Source organism: Xenopus laevis, chromosome 2L (assembly GCF_017654675.1).
Source record: "Xenopus laevis strain J_2021 chromosome 2L, Xenopus_laevis_v10.1, whole genome shotgun sequence".
Classification (NCBI taxonomy): Eukaryota; Metazoa; Chordata; class Amphibia; order Anura; family Pipidae; genus Xenopus; species Xenopus laevis.
In genome coordinates, this window is record NC_054373.1 from 54,783,922 (window position 1) to 54,805,502 (window position 21,581).

The window sequence follows — 21,581 nt, forward strand, 5'->3', positions numbered from 1 at the left end:
TAGCTACACATTTCCTCTTTAATTAAATGCAATCAAAATACTAAAACTCACATTCATGGCCCTTAACAACAAATTAATCACTATATCTCTGTCCCCAAAATATACTTCAAGCTCCATATGCTCTGGCTTCTGATCTTCTCCTTCTCTGGAATTACATGCAAAGACTTTTTGGGGTTATGTCTTAAAATGCACTAAGTTTGCCTAGGAGCAGTAACCCATAACAACCAATCAGAAGGTAGAATTGACTGGTCACTTCTTTAAAAGCAAAGATCCTATTAGTTCCTATGGGGGACTGTTCCTGGGCAAACGTTGTGCCTTTTATTGCATATGGGGGTTAGACTTTTCTAAAATTCAAACACTCGCTATAGGCCCACTTATCTACATCAGCTTTGATTGATCAAAAGTCAACTTACCTTAAAGAATCCCAAAAACTTTAACATCCCTTTGTGTCAACTGTTCTGTCATAACAGAAATAATATCTTATATCATAATTATAATGCTACCTTCCTTTATAAGGGGGTCTTGGGTTAAAAAAAAATAGAAATGCCCAATCTGAGATCTGAAAGACATTTCAAAGGCAGAAGAACTAAAGGCAATGTTGATCCTGCAGGAGTATAATACACATGCATCGAGGCACTGCAGGAAAGATGATGCCCTCATGGTATCTGAAAAGAAAAAAAAGTCCCTAGGTAGTTTATTTTATAAAAATAGGCACAACAGCCATGGGTGAAAGGTTTAACATTTAGATTACATTTTCAAAAAATATATTTTAAGACAGTATAGTTTTGCTTTATTCCTCAGTGCTGTATTAACCAGACAAGCATAGTACACCCTCCCTGCTTTATACGACTGTAAATTATTTATTATATTTACATTAGTATTTTCCACTTGCTAAAAGCTCTACATCAATTCCCCCTCCTGCCAGGAAGTAAGACCTCGCAGCCTTTTAGACACACCAGTTGCAAATGCAAATCAATTCAGATTTAAAGATGATTTATTTGCTGTAAATCACATACTGTAAATTCTGCAATGAGAAACACATAAAAACAGCATTTAACTCCTGTTAATGTCTTCTTTTCTTACATGGTTAGTAGAAAAGATTCTAAAATATTGTTGGGACAAAGCTTCTGTGCAGGAATAGTTGGTCTGATGAGAAAAACATATTTTGGTTTATTTCAGTCTGCTCTGTTGTCCTTTTTTGAGGAAAGCAAGCCGATTCCCACGTGGTCTGGTCCCACAAACTGTGGTTAAAAAGCAGGTGTTCCAGCCATGACAATGGATCTGTATTCAATTGTAAACCTACTTTTAAACTTTATAATCTAAAATCCTACAATTCTTGCCACTATATATTACAAAATATATGTTAAATAATAGTTTAACAGAAAAAAAATCTTTGTATTTTAAAATGCATAAATTTGTGAGAATTGGGAACTCTGATTACCGTTAGGTTGAAAGGTAATTTCAACAATAAAGGCTATAGCTTTTATACTGTGATTGGAGAAGCATTGTGGCAGGCAGCATTGTGTGGTTGGAAAGGCTGGCAGAGACTGGTAGAAATCCTACAAATTGCTAACCCTTTATATGTTAACCACAGACTAAAGGCGTGGTGCACAATTCAAAATTATAGGATACATTAAAGATATTGGAAAGATGTATTGTGGAAAAATATGAGCAATATTAGTATCACCAGGGAGACACACTAACACAAACCACAAAAAAAAAACATTAACTATAAACCTTGTAGTAGAATGCTAAAAAAAATAAAGGTTACTGTCTTCAAAATGAAAACTTACAGTTTATGTACCTGATAACATTATGTATCAATATAGATGACATTGTATTTTTTTTTATTAATTACTTTGTAAAACATTATAGAACGTTGTATTTGTGCGGCAGACTGGATTATATGGTACTAGTGACCAATAGTGTATTCAGGTCCAGTGCTGCCCTAGGCACTTTACCTGTGAGCGCCTCTTTGCGTGACAACAGTGAATGTGGCGTCACATTGCAATGTGATGTCACATCCGCTGTGCGTTGCTTTAGGGACCCTCCACCACTGCTGGTAGATTTGATAGGAAAATAACCAGTAGCAGGGGAATTGGTAGGGGTTTCATAAAGTTGTTTTTTTTTACCATATAGATATCTGAGGGATGCCCTTTTAAAGCTGCTGTCCGAGGCACAAGCTCTTGAGTGCCTATATGGTAAATACACATATGCTCTCGACTATTTCCTTTTTAGCAAGGAAAACATCAGTACCGTTTTGCTTTATGACATTGATGGTGACAAGTAAGATACACCACGGATTTTATATGCAGCTCCTTGATGACTTTTTTCCTTCATCAGACAAATAAAGCACAGAAAACTGGAAATGCCTACTGTCATTTAATATAGACTCAAAAATGCCTACATGCATATTTTTGGAAAAATAACGCCTGTTCCAGTAGTGGCAGGTGGATTTCCATTATAGTTTTGTTTACATTTTAGTATTAATATAGAAGCATATGTTGTATTTTAGCTCTATTGTTACCATGCCCGATTTGTGGCAAGGCCACAAAGTCCCGGGCCTAGGACCACAGAATTTGAGAGGAGGCATGCCACCCAGCTGCATCACAACTAGCTACTAGCCCTAGAGACGCACATCAGTCTCCAGTGCTGTGCCCAACTAATAAGACTTGCGTGTGATATTGAACGCACGTGCAGCAGGAGGAAGGGGACGGCGCCTGGCAGGGGGAAGGGGTGTGGACGGGATGGGGCCTGGCAGGGGGAAGGGGACGGTGCCTGGAAGGGGACAGCAGAGGGGGATGGAACCCAGAAGGGGAGGGGACTGCGGAGGGGGAGGGAACCAACAGGGGAAGGGGGCGTAGAGCAGAGCTGGCCTAGGGGCAGCCGGTTAGTAAATCCGGGGCCTGATTTTTTAGAATTCATTCATTAATGGGACATTATAGGGGTCATTCACCTGCAGGGCAGGGTGTAAATTGCAAAGAATGGGCTTAATACGCCATATTTATAGCACTATGCAACCTGTGCAGGTAGAATTTCCTCAGATCTCTGCACTCCTGCATTTTCCCTATGAATACAACTCTTCCCACATTTGGCACCACTGTATCATGAGGGGCAGGACAGGGAAAGGAAGTCAGGGAGGAACAAGTTAGGGAGAACCAAAACTGCCTGCCCTATGGATTATTTATCCAATGCGAGGTGCATAGTGCTGCCAGACCTTGGCTTAGTGCTTTTTAAATAAGTAATAATAGGCATGCTCTTTCTCTTGAGTAAATTACCTGCTATAAATTTTGATTGATAATTTTCATTATACCATTAACAGTTATTATGTGTTTACTTTTAACCCAACCATCAGCATATAATCAATAACACTAAATTTTGCATTCTCCCACTAGGTCAAGCATGCCATAAAACAGGAGACAACAGTGTTTTGCTAAAATCTATTTAAATGGTGTTGCTGTAAAGTCAGCAATATTTGTATCAACTGAAAGGCCCCTCCAAAAGAGAGATTGCTTTGTTTTTATGTGTTTGGGTATTTTTTTTTACTGGCTAATTAATTCATAATAAATATAGATTTTTGTATCATGATTTGGATAATGCATTTATACTTGGGGAATTAGTATTTTCTTTTTTTATTAAAGGGGAAACACAGGTATTCTGCTCAGCAGAGACAAAGATAAGAAATTTATCAGCTAAATGTATCAATTTAGAACTGTTTATAGAATGGCGACCCCCCGAGCTGCTTTAGAAAGAAATAAGAAGGTGAAAAATGAAACTTTATACTTCAATTTTAGAAAAACAGTGACAAATATAAAATAGAAAGTAATTGGAAAAAGTCTTTATTTCTGGTGAACAATCTGAAACCAACTGAACTGAAAAAAAGTGTTGGAAGGTGAACAACCCCTTTAAGATAAGAAGGAGCTTTCTAATCTCAACAAGACAGCCAATTAAACATTAGCTTTAGTGTGGTTTTACTGATTCTAGGAAATCTAGCAGGATTGTGTTTTTATATGTCTATTACATTGTTATGAACAAAGGGAAGAATCAGGCCAATCGTGGACCCCATAAAAGGATTTCTATTATGTAGAATGCTAGGGACTTGGGGTTTTACAGATAAGAGTTTTTTCTGTCATTTGGATCACCATACCGTATGCCATAAAAATCACTTAAACATTAAATAAACCCAATATGATTGTTTCACCACCAATACCATCAAGTACAAGGTATTGTTTTATTATAAAGAAAATCATTAAAAAAATTATTTTCTTTAAATGGATATTAAGGGAGTTCCATCATTTGGAGCATTCTAGGTGTTTGGATAGGATACTATACCTGTACAATTAATTGCTTTTAAAAATCTGTTTAGGTTTTTAGATGGTTACATTATTTGTACAACAGGTTGCCAGTGAGTTTTGTTTACACCTTTACTATTCTATACACTATATGACACTGCAGGTAGAGGATTTGCAGAATCTTTCTTTAAACTGATTGGTATGACAGTTACATAGTTTACATTAAGGTTAAGGGAACACACTTAGATTCGGGGAGATTTGGTTGCCTGGACACAAATTGCCTCTTCTTTGGGCGACTAATCTCCCGAAAAGCATTCCCGCCGGCTAGAATCTAGATCGCTGGTGAGATGGCACTTGGAGCACTTTGTTTTCCAAAGTCTCCCGAAGTTGCCTCACGAGGAAACTTCACGCTACCAAAGTCATCTTAGTTCCATTCCGCTGGCGATTTAGATTCTAGCCGGCGGGGAGGCAGTACGGGGAGATAAGTCGCCCAAAGAAGAAAGTAATTTGTCACTGGGCGACTAATCTCCCCCAGTAGCTTTGTGTGCCCCTGCCCTTAAAGGCAATATGAGACTAGGAGATTAGTCAACAGCCCAAAATTACCTAGGAAAGTCCATCTATGTTTTTTAGGACAATCCTAGACGATCAGATTACATGCTGCAACAAATCTCCTCTTCTGCAGGCAACTAATCTCCTCCAAATGTTTCAGCACCAGCAATGAAGTAAAAAATCAGACAAACTTTCCTATATCTTTTTTGGGCTGTTGATTCTGAAATTACCTAGATGGTCTTTACAAATGAGTCATTAAAATTAAGCCATTGCACCAATTAAAGTCAAGCTGAACACAGGTACTAGTTTAATCTTTTACATCTAAATATTTGGTGGACAAATGGATTCCATTTTTAAGTAATAAAAATAACATTTGGATTATTACTGGTTTATGGCAGTGCAGACCTCATTCTTGCTGGTAATTGGGGATTGTAAACAGGGGTTTACACTGCAATCCGTTATAGGAATGCTCTACATTTAATTTTTTAATTGAGAAATAATTTTGCTTTGTGCTCAATCTAAACCTTTTTGCTTATTTTTATTAATTTTAGATCATGTTGAACCATGCCTAGTGTTACATTAGCAACAGTACATCTGTCTTCTTTTCCCTTTGCTAGCTGGCAGGATCAGCTGTAACTGGTATTGGTTTATGGCTTCGATTTGGTGGAGAATTAAGAGATGCAGTTTTAGAAGATGAAGATGAAGATTTCAGATCATCGTTTTTTATGGGTAAGTCCAATAAATTGTTCACATTAAGGGGTTTATTTATTAAAGGTTCAGTTGGGTTTTTTTCCTGAAAAATGTTTTCGGTATAAAAAAAAACTTGAATATTTCGAGATTTATTATGCCCTGAAGCTGCAAAAAGCATGAATCCGACAATACTCCAGCTAAAACCTGTCAATGTCATGTACTGTAAAAGTCAATGGCAGAGAAACCATTTGAAGATGTTTATAGACTTCATGATTTTTTGGAATTTTTTTGCTGGTTTGCACTGGAAAACTCAATCAATTTGAGTATTCAAGTTTTTCCTAGATTGCATTTACTTTAGTTTTTTTACATTCTGTTTTTTCATAAATAACATTACAGTTTATTCGGGTTAGAAAAACCTCACAAACTCTACCTTGATAAATAACTCCCTTACTGTACTTGCATCTTTGTTATTTTGGTAGCATAAGAGATTATAAACCCACAGCTGTCTGTATGACCTCTGGGGCTCCAGAGCATTGTGTTGATCACTGAGAATACAACAAGTTGAAGTGGTATATTTTACATTACAAGCGTGTTTAAATGTAATGTCATCCTATACAAGTAAACACATCATACTTTATTTTTAGAATTTTTCTTTGGTACTGGGATTAACCTGCACCTTCAAATTTTAACATCTAAGGGCTTATTTATGATTGCTCAAGCTCTGCTGCTGGAGCTTGGCTTGCCGAAAAACTCTGCAATTTTTATACTTTTCACCTTAAAGCTGCCAAAGTTTTTCTTCATTACAAAAATCCATTCGGGGAAAATTAAGAGTTTTTCCGGCCCTAAACCTAGCATGATTAAGAAGCTTACACGGGTTTCCTTGATGATTGCTCGGGCAGTCATGACAAGTAATAGGCTCCCTAGTGTAATGTTAGTATTTTCTTTGCATTATAATGAATACAGATTTCTCTTGTAATTAAGAAATAATTCCTTGCCATACTAAACATATGTAACAATTCTAAGTGGTGTACACTTTAACCTAAAAGAGCATATCCAATAAAATATTTACATAAAAGAGAGAGCAGAGAGAAACCAAATGTTCATTCCAGTAATAGTTATAGATGGCTTCTGCTTTCTATTTGTCTATATGCATTCAGAATATTTTCCCCATTTATTAGCACTTTCCTGACTGTCGAGGAAATGTTTTAAAAAATTGACACATTGATCAATGCAGGTACATGTGTCAGTTGCCTGGATTGCTTTGAACTGTAAAACATCACTTTGCTTTATGGGGTGTTAAGAGCTCAGCAAGGGCGCAGAATATAAATTGTTGAATCTTAAAGGGTCATAAAAGTTTAACAGAGCGTAAATAGTAACTGCTTGCTAAAATGTTTGTGACTAATGATGAATTTGCAGCTTATTAAATAAATAATCGTGATTAAATGCAATAAATCTTTTCCACATTTGCAGGGTTATTTCAGCGATTTTCTGTTATAGTACTATAGGTTTCTTTATAGATTTAAAGGTTTACTATAAGTTATATACACTTATCATTATACAGGGCCAATATATTATCCCTCTTTATTTATTATTTAATTGTATTATTTTTAATCATCTTTTTTCTTCACTAAAAAAAGCTTGTCAGAATCCTACCTCCTCACACACAATAAATATTTCTCCTATTTAACATCAAAATCTCTTACCCCAAAAACTGGATAGCAATTGAAATACTAAACTGGAAAACTGTAGGTCAAAAATAAATGGAAAATGGGAATGATCACTTTGCCTTAACATAAGCAACACAATATGTGTCATATTTAAAGTTCATTTTGAGGTTTATTTCCTTTTTTGATATAGAGATTATGTTGTTTACCTCCTGGCACTCCCTTGCAGTTTGCACATAGTTACATAGTTACATAGTTAAATTGGGTTGAAAAAAGACAAAGTCCATCAAGTTCAACCCCTCCAAATGAAAACCCAGCATCCATACACACACACCTCCCTACTTTTAATTAAATTCTATATACCTATAACTATACTAACTATAGAGTTTAGTATAAGAATAGCCTTTGATATTATGTCTGTCCAAAAAATCATCCAAGCCATTCTTAAAGGCATTAACTGAATCAGCCATAACAACATCACCTCTGATAGTAAGGGTCCCACCCCTTCCTGCTTAATTTTTTTACTAACATATTTAAAAAATAATTTTGGATTTTTTTTACTGCTTGCTGCAATATCCTTATCTATAACAATTTTAGCTTGCCTTATAGCTTCTTTGCATGATTTATTGGCCTCCTTGTACCTAAGAAATGTTTTGGCTGTACCAGCTAACTTGAAAGCCTTAAAAACACGTCTTTTCTTACCAACCTCAACACCAACTCTTCTATTGAACCAAAAAGGTTTTGCTTTGCATTGACGTTCCTTGCTTACAAGTGGAATATACTGACAAGAATATTTATTAAGCAGCATTTTAAAGACTTCCCATTTTTGTTCTGTGTTTAACCCTGTGAAAGGCATTTCCCACTTAATATGTTGCAGAGATGCCCTTATACTGTCAAAGTTTGCACGTCTGAAATTTAGTGTTTAAGTTACTCCCTTATAGAATTGCTTCTGCAACAGAATCTCAAAGGAGACCATGTTACTATTCCCTAAATGCTCACCCACACAAATGTTAGAGATGAGTTCAGTATTGTTAGTTATTACAAGGTCCAAAAGAGAGTTATTCCTAGTAGGTTCTTGAACGAGCTGGAATAAAAAGTTGTCATTCAGCATATTTACAAACCTACTAGCTTTTTCTGTTTTAGCAACCCCATTACCCCAGTCAATGTCTGGATAATTGAAGTCACCCATAGCAACAACTTTATCTAGCTTTGAAGCCGCTTGTATCTGCAAGAGTAGCTGGGCTTCATACTCGACACTTATACGAGGTGGTTTATAGCATACACCCTCACCAGTGCCAGCTATTGTTATTTCTTTAGCGCATGGCTTTAATTCAGGCTTTACATACAAACACACTCCTCCACCCTTTTTAATCCCTCTGTCCCTCCTAAAAAGGGTGTAACCATTTAAATTCACAATCCAGTCACATGTTTCATCCCACCAGGTCTCTGTGCATTTGCCAGCATACAGCGGAGGTTACTACTTTTACTTTTGAAATTTGCATTACTTAGTGGAGAATTATATGTTAAGTTAGTATTATTCTGTTTTCCTTGTAACAGAGGGACCTCCTTAACTGGTAAACTGTATGCCCCCCTCACTCCTCCCCCATGACCCCTTACTAACCCCACTGCCCCGTCTACCCTAGCTTCCCCATAATTCTTTATCTCACCCACCCCCCCCCTTTGCCTAGTTTAAACACTCCTCCAACCTCTTAGCCATTCTTTCTCCTAGCACCGCGGACCCCCTTCCATTGAGGTGCAAACCGTCACGACTGTATAGTTTGTACCCCAATGAAAAATCAGCCCAGTGCTCTAGGAACACAAACCCTTCCTTCCTACACCAAGACTTGAGCCACGCATTTTGCTCCCTAAACTCCCGCTGTTTTCCTAAACTTGCACGTGGCACGGGCAAAATTTCAGAAAAAAATTACATTGGAAGACCTTTCCTTGATCTTAGAGACTAGATCCCTGAAATCACTCTTTAAGGTCTTCCATCTACCATTTATTTTGTGTTATTAGTACCGATATGCACTAAGACAGCTGGGTCATGCCCAGGCCCACCCAATGATTTGTCTATCCGATCAACCACATGCCGAACCCTGGCACTAGTGCACAGTATCAGCATAATTTGGGAAAAAGGTTGAATCATTATAAAAGTAACATTAATTTTGCTATGAGGATAAAACCAGAAACGGGGTATCGTGCCATGGTCTGCAGTTTGGTTCACGATTATCACTCACTACCCTGTTCTCCCTTGGATTCATTTTAAAACAGTGCAAAGTACAAACAATAGGTACAACTTATCAATTACAAAAATTACAAACATCTTCCTAGAAGTGTAATTGTACCTACTGCAATTACAAGCAGCCACAGTTTACCTAACAAGGGAAGAGGCAACACCTGAGATTACATTGGGTAATTTACAGCACCTATAGAATCAACACACAAAGGGAACTCTATACTTTTAGCCTGGTCAAAGAGGATCAGATCACTAGAGCACAATGCATTTTACCAGGAAACATCCAAGAAGGATAGTAATCCCTTAAAGTTTTGCAGTCGATTGGCCATTAAAGAGGATGTTCACCTTTGAGTTAACTATTATTATGACATAGAAAGTGAGACAATTTGCACCTGGTTTTCATTTTTTATTATTTGTGGTTTTTGAGTTGTTTAGCTTTATATTCAGCAGCTCCCAGGTTTGCCCATTCAGCAATCTAGTTGCTAGGGTCCAAATAACCTTAGCAACCATGCGCTGATTTGATTAAGAGACTGGAATATGAACAGGAGATGGCCTGAATAGAAAGTAACAAAAAGGAAAGAGCCAGAAGTAATGAAAAAATCTATAAAATATAAATAATGAAGACCAATTGAAAAGTTGATTAGAACTTGCAATTCTAAAACATAATAAAAGTTAATCTAAAGGTGAACCACCCCTTTAACGTGAGTGACCGTTTCCTAGTGAACTGAGTTTTGCTAAAGGAAGAAGTTGCTTTACTGATGTAGCCCACATCTTTGCATTATTTTACTGTATACCTAATCAATTGGTTTCTCATTTTGTGTTTTTGCAACACATTTCTCAGGCATGCTCTGTTTTTCCTTTCCTCCATGAATCCATCTGTTGCTACAGTATAGTGTCAGATATACTATGATATTGGTGGCCATGCTAAACATTCAGAAGTAATGTTCTTTTTGCTTTGTGTTTAATTCCTTGATGCCTGATGATGTTTATTCGTGTAGGAGGTCAGGTATAGAATACAGTGGTGATTGACTGCTCAGAGCATTCATAAAGATTCTAATGAACTGACACCAGTATATACTTTGATATATGTCTCAGTCAGGAACGGTTTAATTAACTGGACAAATATTGAACTGCTGGGAATCTAGAAAGATTCATCATTTAATAAATCACCCCCCTTGTCTGTTAAAAGATCTTTATTGGTGACCTATGAATGTAAGAGCAGACAGCAGGGGTATTAGTACAGCATGTGTATTTTGCAATCATAAAAAGTGATTTGATGTAATTGTAGGTGTATTTCCTTATAGCAGATGATATATAGTTTGTTCTGAAAAAGGCAAGAACCCCATAGCAATTATATTCACGAATAAGCTCTAATTACTTGTCTATGTCACTTCTTCTTGCCATTTGTATCCTCATGCCTGTTAATAACATTATTTCAGTTTTTAGTGCAGCACTGGAAGTAAAAATGGCAGGAAGCTGTGGAAAATACAATAGCCAAAGCCATCTAAAGTAAACTTTGGAGAAAAATCACACAACCCAGGGGCGCTCCACCAATGAGGCGAGTTGAGACACTCGCCTCAGGCGGCAGCGCCCCCCTGGTTACCAGGGGCGGCAAAAATGCCGCTCCTGGTAACTAAGAGCCGAATTTCCGGTTTTCAACCCGGAAATTCGGCTCTTCTAGTGCAGAGAGCGCAATTGCGCTCTCTGCACTAGCGTCGTGCAGCGCCCCGACCCCCTCCTGCGCAGAAAATGTGAGCGCCGTGAGGAGGGGTCGGGGCGGCAATGGAAGGCCGCCTCAGGCGGCATAAAGGCGCGGATCGGCGCTGACACAACCATAGGTGTAGTTGACAGACCCATACTCATTAATGTATTTGTGGGGCTCTGACACATTCTAACATTAGAGAAGGGGAACTTGGCTTCACTGTTTTGTTTACAAACCAATGTTCTTGGCTTGAAACATGGAAACAGACTCAAAGTGATCAGAGTGAATTTTTATTGCGCTGTAGAAAAATCTAAAATGTTTAAAGGAGAAGGAAAGGCTTGCAGCACTTGGGGGTTGCAAATGTTACTAAAAAGTCAGCTATTTCATTCAACTGTGCCTGCGTTTGCCCCGGGAAATTTGAAGACAGAAGAAGACTAAAGTGGATCGCTCCATGGCGCTCCCTGACTGATATAACCCCGGGCCGGTGCAGTTTTCTGCTGATAGGAGCACCAGCCTGGGGTTTCAGGTAAGTAACTACAATCACTTGGGGGTGCCTAACATTTGGAATTAAGAATTACAATAGCTGACAAGCTCAGTTTAAGTCTTAATAAACAATAGTTCAGCTGAACACCATAAAATAATGGCAATAAAATAGTATATCATTTTATCAGCCCTCCAAGTGTTTTTTATAGCCCTCAGCCTGCCCATGATCTCCATTTACTTATTTGACATAATGTTAATATGTTGTAACAAGCAGATAATAATTATAAAAAATATGCAAAGTAAGCTTTGACTGGCTTGGAGGACCACAAGTGTTATGACCATGCTTTATATTCTGTATGCCGTAGTAAGTAATGAATAGGCCTACTTTTGGGGCAGATTTCCCTTTGGGGCAGATGTTTACTTGGGCCATTTTGGTGGTAACTGGTATTATTGGTGGTAAAAACATAAGTAAATAACAGGTCATAGTATTTCTGCTCCAGATTGTGGGTTAGACCGATCACTGGCGATTTCTTTCTGTGTTTCATGCTTATTTTTGCCATAAAAACGTTTTTGCACATGCACGAACAAGTGTGGTGCGCACAAAGAATTTTGTGTGAATACACAAAATTTTGTATTAATTCTGACGTGAGCACTCAGTTTTTAAAAACTGCGCACACAAGTGTAAAATATGTGCACAAAAAATGTTTTTTGCGCACAGAGCCGAGAAGGAATTAGAGGGAACACTGCTTGTGGGGTGTTGGGGAGACTGTAGATCATATAATTCTACTACAGGTATAGGATCTGTTATCCAGAATGTTCAGGACCTGGGGTTTTCCAGATAATGGCTATTTCCGTAATTTGGATCTTCATACCTAAATTCTACTAGAAAATCATGTAAACATTAAACCCAATAGGCTGGTTTTGCTTCCAATAAGGATTAATTATATCTTAGTTGGGATCAAGTACAAGCTACTGTTTTATTATTACAGAGAAAAAGGAAACGCATTTCAAAAAATTGTATTAAATGGAGTCTATCGGAGACGGCCTTTCCGTAAATCAGAGCTTTCTGTATAACGGGTCCATACCTGTATATATTTCTCTATTCTGACCATTTTTATACTATATGTAAGAAAATAGTTATTAGATGCCTTGATAAGAACTCAAGCACTGCAGAAATATGATTATGAACCAGCATAAAATAAGTTTTATAAGATGCACCAGGGATTGCCTGTTATTGTAACAGGCATATTATTGTATCTTTATATAGGTGTTACTGTACAGGTACTGTACAGATACAGACAAAAAAAATATTGCTAAACTTGTTAAGGTAGTGGTAATTTCCTTATGGAAATGTTTGGGTGGCCAATATTATAATAATAATAATATTTGGGTTGTCTATGGAGATTCTCATTCATCCAGGTCATGATATACAGAATCTTGTAAAGTTAAGTCTAAAGCAACATGGGTTGTCAATAGTGTTCAACATATTTCCAAGTTCAATGTTTGTTTGTATTGTAAGTGGATAATGTTTTTTATTTGTATTTTTGACATGCTTGGCAATGGCAGGGTTTGTCCCACAGACTCAGCACATCATGTGTGGATTCATGTTTCAAGGGAAAACCAAAGTATTGACCTGTATTTTATTGGGTTGATTTATCACTGTGACATTTCCATATACTTTATTATGTACAAGAGGGATAGCTAACCTGTAGCTGATACTCTGCTGTGATTCTGAACAATTGCTGTTGAGGTGTCAGAAGAGATTGATGGAAGATTGGTTTTTTGATGAAGAGATTAATGGTATTTCTCATTGGTTTTGAACGATACAGAGACTAATAAATGTATATTTAATGTCTGCAGTGCACACACACTCAGGTCATGTCAAACAAGCACAAGGGATTCAAATGAAGTATCTCTAAGCTGCATATAATTTCCTTTGCCACCTCCAATTCTTTGGCAGCCAGTTATAATCGAATGTATAACAGTTCATTATGCAGAGCTACAAGAAGTTTATTATTGTAATATATCATGTAGTTCCTTCTATGTGGCTATTGGGCATAGTCTCTTGGGAAGAATTAAAACTGCCAGTGGCCAGGGGAAAAAAGTCTGTTTATGCAATAAAGATGCTGGGCAAGGTATGTGATATAATGGGTTTCCCAGACTTTCTGTAAAAGCTTACTGTTTTCATCCAGACAGAAAAACTGCACAGCTCACTGCCACATCCTGCACGATAAGGTATGAAATAAACACTGACATTTCAGTCCTAAGGTATTTGTGGAATTGAATGTGTTTTGTTTGAAGTAACAGCAAATGTAGGGACTAAACATCAACAGACTATAACTTGGGTCAGTAAAGTTTTTTTTAAATATATTATTTAAACCAAAGCTTGTCACCATACTTTTTTAAAGGTAAATTGAACAATGGTCAATTATTTTGTCAAGAACCAACATGGAGATTTTAAATTAAATGATTTAAAACACATTATGCCAGGGGTCCTCCCTTGACACATATAAAAGGACAAGGGTTTTGCAGTGTTCAGTCTTTCATTTATCTGTTGTAAAAAAAAGCAAAGACTCACCCAGTCTTTTGTGTTCAGTGAAGCCACATGAAAACCCTTTAAACTGAAACTAGAAGTACTTTACACAGTGCCATCTTCTGTCTATGTTTTGGCGGTACAGAAAGACTTAATAATGTACAGTTGATGGCACATGAGTCATCAATAGGAATCTACAATAATGTAGTCACTAACACAATTATGTCTCCATGTTCTTATGTTGTGATACAATTAAGCCAAGTCCACCCATGCTTGGGCACTGGCATGGTCATGTGACCAAGAGGATATGATGTGACTAATTAAGCATCTAATTAATATTCAGTTTTCGAATGGTATGTAGTTTCCAACCCACTGCAGTATATTACATGGCAACATACCAATGGCATAACTATAGAGGAAGCAGACCCCGGTGTCATGGGGGGGGGGGCCGGACTGTCTGCTTCCTCCATAGCATTAAAATCAATGTAGTGAGAGGGGGAGCCGGTCCGGGTGTGCCGGGCCCCTCTAAAGATTCTTTTGGCGGGGGGGCCTGGTGTGCTCTTGTTACACAACTGCAATATACTACAATGTTAAAAGGTATAGGTACGTTTGCATAATTTTTAAATTCTGTTTTTTATACTGGCAGGCAAACCTGACTGTGATGGTATTTGGAGATTTGTCACCCTCTTAAAGGGTGTCAGATTGAACACTTGCTTATTGCATGCCCTCTTTATCTTCCCCCACGGGGGAAACATTCCTTCCTGAATTTAAGATGGCAATTGAACCAGAACCTAGATCAACTATGAGCTATCTTCAATAACACTGTATTCCCTCACTTGCTAAAAAGCTATCCAACCCCTTCTTAGGGCAGAGACAGACGAGAAGATTCGGGGAGATTTAGTCGCCCAGCGACAAATCACATCTTCTTTGGGTGATTAATTTCCCTGACTGCCTCCTCGCCAGCTACAATATAAATCGCTGGTGGGATGGCACTAACAGCGCTTCATTTTCCGAAGTTCCCGAGGTTTCCTCATGAGTCAACTTCGGGCGACTTCGGAAAACGAAGTGCTCTGAGTGCCATCCCGCCGGCTATATAGATTCTAGCCAGCGGGAAGGCATTGCGGGGAGATTAAACAAAAATTCTTCGTGCAGCACCTTGTCGTTTAAAAAAATGCCTTTATCCAAATTTCATGGCAAACCTGGTCAGCAACGTTTCAGGCCGATGTGGCCTTTTATCAAGCTTATCAATTTGGCCTTTTATAGGCAGCACCACGCCACCTACTGGTTTCACATTGTTACAATTATTTATATACAAAATGTTACACTTGTCAATCCAGTAAAGTTACAATATCAATAAAAGAAATGGAAACTGTTTACTTTGTACAGGTTAACCCTGATCATTTTGTCCATAAAGGTCTGGAAGACATAATACAATAAAAACCATTAAAAGCTAGTTAAAACAATAGTTAGCGAAAAATTGCTTGGAGATCATATTCTCTATTCAGCCCCTGTGGGGCTAATGTCTCTAACTTTCTAATCCAAATAGCCTCCTTTCTCAAAAGTAACTTCACTCGATCTCCCCCACGTCTAAGACTCGGTACATGATCAACTACTTGATATTTAAGTTGATGTATACCATGGCCGACTTGTGGGGAGATTAGTCACCCGAAGAAGAGGCAATTTGTCGTCAGGCGACTAATCTCCATGTGTGTCTCTGCCCTTAAGCTTCACAGCTCTCACTGTAAAAAAACCCCTTCCAAATATTTAGACAGAACCTCATTTCTTCTAATCAGATGGATGTCATTGTGTCTTCTGGAAGGAACCTACTAGTAAATAAAGCATTAGAGAGATTATTATATGATCCTCTTTTATATGGAATGTTTACATATTTATCATATGACCCCTTAAGCCCCTTCTTCAGCGTAAACAACCCCAACTTGCTGTACTAACTATACAAAAGCAATTAAGGTGTCTGGTGAGTAAGATAGAAGCTTTAATACAGTTAAACACACACACACAAAGACATTAGTTATATACTTAACTACAAAAACCTAGAACACTCTGCGTTACACCTGGAATCCCTCGCTAAATCCTCATATCGTGTACAAATTTTACCACAATGTGAATCAATGTATCCCTACCCCCATGTCTGGGGGAAAAAGTATTTAATAATGAAGGGATTTTCCATTTTATGGCAATCCAGAACACTTGGAATGATGGGACTTTAAGTAAAGAAGCAGCTGAAGAGGACCAGGTTCTGTTTTTAGACAGGAAGGTTTTTTTAGGTTGAATTAAGGTTCCATACAATAATACAGTTAAAGAAGATATTTTTTCTACTACTCTTAACTATTCCAAATTCTGATTAGTCCCATGTAACAGAAGTGAAATTCCAGGGGATGGAATAATGTCTCTTTTTATGAAGTGCACCACACAGAATGCCCTTTATCCCTTTGATATGTGGTGGTGTTTGCAGAGAACTGCTGTCACATTTTCCATCTTGGATGCAGTGTGAGTACAGACAAGCCAAATGAAAACAGCAAATAGCCAGATCAGGAAATGGTTCTTCTAATTACCTACAGACTGAATGGATTCTAGTGGCTTTGCCTTAAAATAGACGACTGTTAATTCTGCTGAAAAATAATCCACTGTCATTTACTGACATATCCACCATTTATTTATGACTCTGGGTTTTATATTAGGTGTTGAGTTGTATAGATACTGTGCTGTATACACTTTTAGATACAGTCATTGGTCTATGTTTGAAAAAAACCTCTAAAACTTCACAAATAGGAATTTTGATAAATAGACCTGCACATGTTATGGATATGGATACTATAGATATCAGCCAATTCCAATATTGGGCAGAATACAAAACTGTCTCTGCCAATGTGCCAATTCAGCCAGTTTATGGCACACCAGCAGATGAGGAAGTGAAAAGGGGCCACAGTTCTGCACGAACAATTGAATAATAGGAAGGTGGCCATAAAGTGTGGGACCCCTTTGTAAACTCTTAGTGGTATATTTATCAAACAGTGAAGTTAATAGTGAAGTTCCGCCACTAGAGTGAAATTCCGCCACTTTCCATTAATTTCTATGGGATTTTTAAAGGCGTATTTATCAAAGGGTGAACTTTCACTTTCACCCATTGATAAATACGCCTTTCAAAATCCCATAGAAATGAATTGTGACCTGCGGAATTTCACTCTAGTGGCGGAACTTCACTCTTTGATAAATTTACCCCTTAATCTGCTAGCCCAATTGGGTCGGAGAATCATTGTGTAAGACCACCTTTTTTTCCCCATAGGAAACAACATAACGGAAAGCTCCGCCAGATCTAAATTTTTCAGCATATAAATCAGTGATTGTTAAAATAGAAAAAAAAGTATAAATTCAGTTTCTTCCACAATCGATAGTCCAATTCCCGTTTCCCCTTTAAAATCCCTGCAACATTTTTTATATTCATAAAAGCTGGAAAAAAACACAGGAAATGTAATTAGATAAATGTAAATGTATCCTTTCGTTAATCATTCTCTCAGTATCGATCTGGAGTTTGCTGTGCATGCACTCAGTGAAACCATTGATTTCCACCAGCCTCTATCTCAGAGATCCAAGTTCTCTCTTGAATTTCCCTGCTCCTTTGCTTTTTTCATTTTATTACATTCATACTGACATAAGAAGAAACAATGGAGAATGGATTTTCATCTAGTAAAAACGATACATTTAAAGAGGCAGTCCACCTGCACAATACAAATTGATTTTAAATTGTTCAGTGTTACTATATTTCTTACTATTCTTCTAAAATTGATCATTTTCCTCCTCCATATTTCAGAAAAACAGTTCTTTAAGGCAGTAAGCCAGGTCTTCTCTTTAAGGGGTTGTTCAAGAGACTGAATAGAAAGATAAAGAATAAAATGTAACACAAATAAAATTGTAAGCTCACAGAGCAAGTCGTTTTTAACTTAAAGGTGAACCACCCAACCCTTTAAATGGGACCTTAAAGGTGTAGTTCACTTTAAATTAACTTTTAGCGGCAGAATTATCAAGGTTCGAATTTCGAAGTAAAAAATATTTCGAAATTCAACCATCGAATTAAAATACTTCGAAGTCGAAGGATTTTTCACAGAATTTGGCCATCAAACGATCGAAGTAAAATTGTTCGATCAACGATTAAATCGTTTGAATCAAACAATTCAAACGAGTTTAGCGTACGATCAAACGATTTTACTTCGATGTGTAAAGACTTAGAAAAATGCATTAGAAGGTCCCCACAGGCTAACATAGCACTTCGGAAGGTTTCATTTGGCGAACTATTGAAGTCGAAGTTTTTTTAAAGAGACAGTACATCGATTATCGAATATTCAAACTATTTTACTTCGAATCGTAGTATCCTATTCGATGGTCGAAGTATCCAAAAAATTACTTCTAATTTCTAATTTTTTTACTTTGAAAATTCCCTTGAATTCACTTTGACCCTTGATAAATCTGCCCCTTAGTGTATTATAGAATGGCCAATTCTAACCAACTTTATTTTTTATAGTTTTTGAATTATACCTCCCAACATTTGGAAAATAGAAAGAGGGACAAAAACATTTGCCTCGAGTAGAGCGGTGACATTTTTGGACCACACCTATTGTATGGCCCCACCCCCGAAATACCACATCCTTTTTACAAAATTTGGCAGGTTATGGAAAGTTCCACATTTCTGGTGGTTTTAGGGTTCAGGTTTATGTGTTATTATAGTTTTGCTAATGAAAGCGAAGTGCCCTTTAAGCTGCAAGTCACAGTTTCCCCAAGAGACCTGCTTATCTTCAATAGTTACAATCACTTCTTTGATTATCTTTAATTGTTACAAATGTATCTAAGTGCACTTGCCATTCTGGGCTCTCTGCCAAAAGCCTCAGTTTCAGAAACTTTGTATCTTTTTCTGGCTGTTCAGTGCAGAAGATCAAAGAGAAAGTTGAGAGTAACAATCCGGGACTGTGGTTGAGCTGTCTAAATCGTTTTCCTGCGAAAAACGGGACCGTTGGGAAGTATGGTTTAGCACACGGTGGATTAATGAAACACAGGTTATGGACACACAAAGGGGAAGTAAAGGGGGAGGAGCAGAGAGGAGAGAACAGCCAAATTGGTTGAGAATCAAATACATTGTAGTCTGGCAATGGAAAGATTCACAAATATAAATTGTCTGATGTAGCTTGAGACTCTTTATGCCAAACTCTTATGCACATGACAGACATTTGTGTAACTCTGTCTTGCAGAGTCTCTGGCTATAGCAGCAGTGATTGTCACTTAGACACCTCATAATTATAAATCACTGCTATACAGTATGCATATGATACAGTTACCATACCTCCCAACTGTCAGGGAAAGTCCCTCTTTTGACAGCTCAACCCACAGTCCCTCGTTTGTACTGGAAAGTCCTGTTTTTCTCTGCACTGAACAGCCAGAAAAAGAAACAAAGTTTCTAACTTAATTGGCAGAGAGCCCAGAACAGCAAGAGTAGCAGATAAGATACTTTTGTAACAATTTTGAGATAAGCAATATGTAATTACGCATTACGTAATTGTAACAATATAAGATAACAGGTCCCTCGGGAAAAGTTGGGAAGGTACCCATAAGCTTTGCAAGCTTTTGGTCGAAGAAAAATCGTTCGATCGATGGATTAAAATCCTTCGAATCAAACGATTTTTCGTTCGAACGAACAAATTGCGGTAAATCCTTCGACTTCGGCCGTCGAATATCGAGGGTTAATTAACCCTCAATATTCGACCATATGTAAATCTGCCCCTTACTGTTCCGTCACTGCTCTCTAGCATGTGCAGCTTTGCCCACCATAATATCTATAGTTTGTTTGCTAATTTCACTGTTCTGTTTCACTGTAAATCAAGATGACCTTAAACAGGCAAGTGGTGTGCATCGGTATTCAGAGGAGATGGCGCCTTCTGTATTTTATTGGCCCTTTTCCAGGAAACAGAAGCTGAAGACACAATTAACCTTTTCACTATCACAGATGTAGTGGGATTTGCGAGGCCTATTTTAGTCGCATGGTATGAAGTAATCAGAATTATGCTCTTTTGTATTCTTATATTTGAAAACATAACTGCATATTTTGTAATTCTATAATTAATTAGAGAAATATAATTTGTATATGTCATTCATAATTTACCTGATTATGGCACTTGCCTTTAGTGCTGTATTGTCTGCAAACACTGGGGGCCATGTATAATATTATACTTCCGTTAGATAAAGCACAATAATACTTAATAGCTGTCCTTTCTGTAGACCTCAGAATTATACAGTAGCTATATATTGCTTGCTCTCATTAAGTCCTTTCTGCGCAGGCCAACAGAATAGCAAGTGATGATAAAAAGATATTGCTCTGTGCATGTGGAATGCTTAAGTAGTAGCTCCCATCTGTATTGTGGTGTACCGCAGGTACTAATAACTTTTGTAGTTAAGGAACACACCTCTGTTACAGTGAGTGGAAGATTTGTAATTTAACATAAGAGGATAACCTTTCTTTGCATTTTCTGATGGGACATAACTGCACTCTCAGTTCTATTTATTCACGTCTCTTCCCTGAAAACAAGACCTAATTTGAAATTGCATGAACCATTTTAGGACGAAATAATAAGATAAGTAATAACTGTGTATAACAAGCACAAGAAATCAATTTGTCATACTGTAAAATTGGAGGTAGGAAGGAAGGAGTGTGCATTAAAGAAAAAAAGCTACAATCCAAGGGGGTGCCAAATGTTAGGGCACCCCCCAAAAATTGTAATGACTTAACTGATACCCCGGTCTGGTGCTCCTGATAGCAGAAAACTGCACCAGCCAGGGAACTTGCTAGTGAGCGTTCCCCTAACATTTGGCACCCTCCTTGGATTGGAGCTTTCCTTCTCCTTTAATTCAATAGTAGCCTCTATTCCTAAAAGCGGTTTGTAATCTCACCCTTATAAAGAAGATACTGTACTACCATAAAAGAGCAGCAAAAGCGTTATTAGTCCTATCATCACACCAGTAAAATTAAATACAAGTCAGCTTAGTTTAATAGAGGGTGCCCCTTTGGTTTTATATGTTTCATGTATTTATGTGTATTTTTTAAGATTGTATTTTTGTTATTTAATGTCCATAATAATAGCACTCTTCCTGCTCATTTATGTGTATTTTTTACGATTCCCCCCTTTTTTCTTATGAAATATTCATGTTGTGTATATAATAAATGCATTCATTTTGCTCATTTATGGTATTATCTTAGCAGGAAAGCTAAAACAAATCAAGCTGTTTACAACTGGATGTTTCTCTGTCTCTGGAAGTCAGGGTTAATACTCCAGAGTCTGTGAGTATTTATCAGAACTCAAAATCACTCTTATTACATAATTGCTCTGAGTATTTGGCTTCCAGCTACCTAATTGCCATATACAACACATAC

The 21,581-nt window shown here is 37.5% G+C and overlaps 1 protein-coding gene across 1 annotated transcript in view; it reads left to right on the forward strand.

The window, feature by feature from the left end:
• tspan2.L (tetraspanin 2 L homeolog) overlaps nucleotides 1-21,581 on the forward strand; it is a 75,637-nt gene that overhangs the window by 33,775 nt on the left and 20,281 nt on the right. Inside the window, exon 2 of the mRNA XM_018246346.2 lies at nucleotides 5,459-5,570. Coding sequence (XP_018101835.1) covers nucleotides 5,459-5,570 — 112 coding nt within the window. The remainder of the gene's footprint in view (nucleotides 1-5,458; nucleotides 5,571-21,581) is intronic.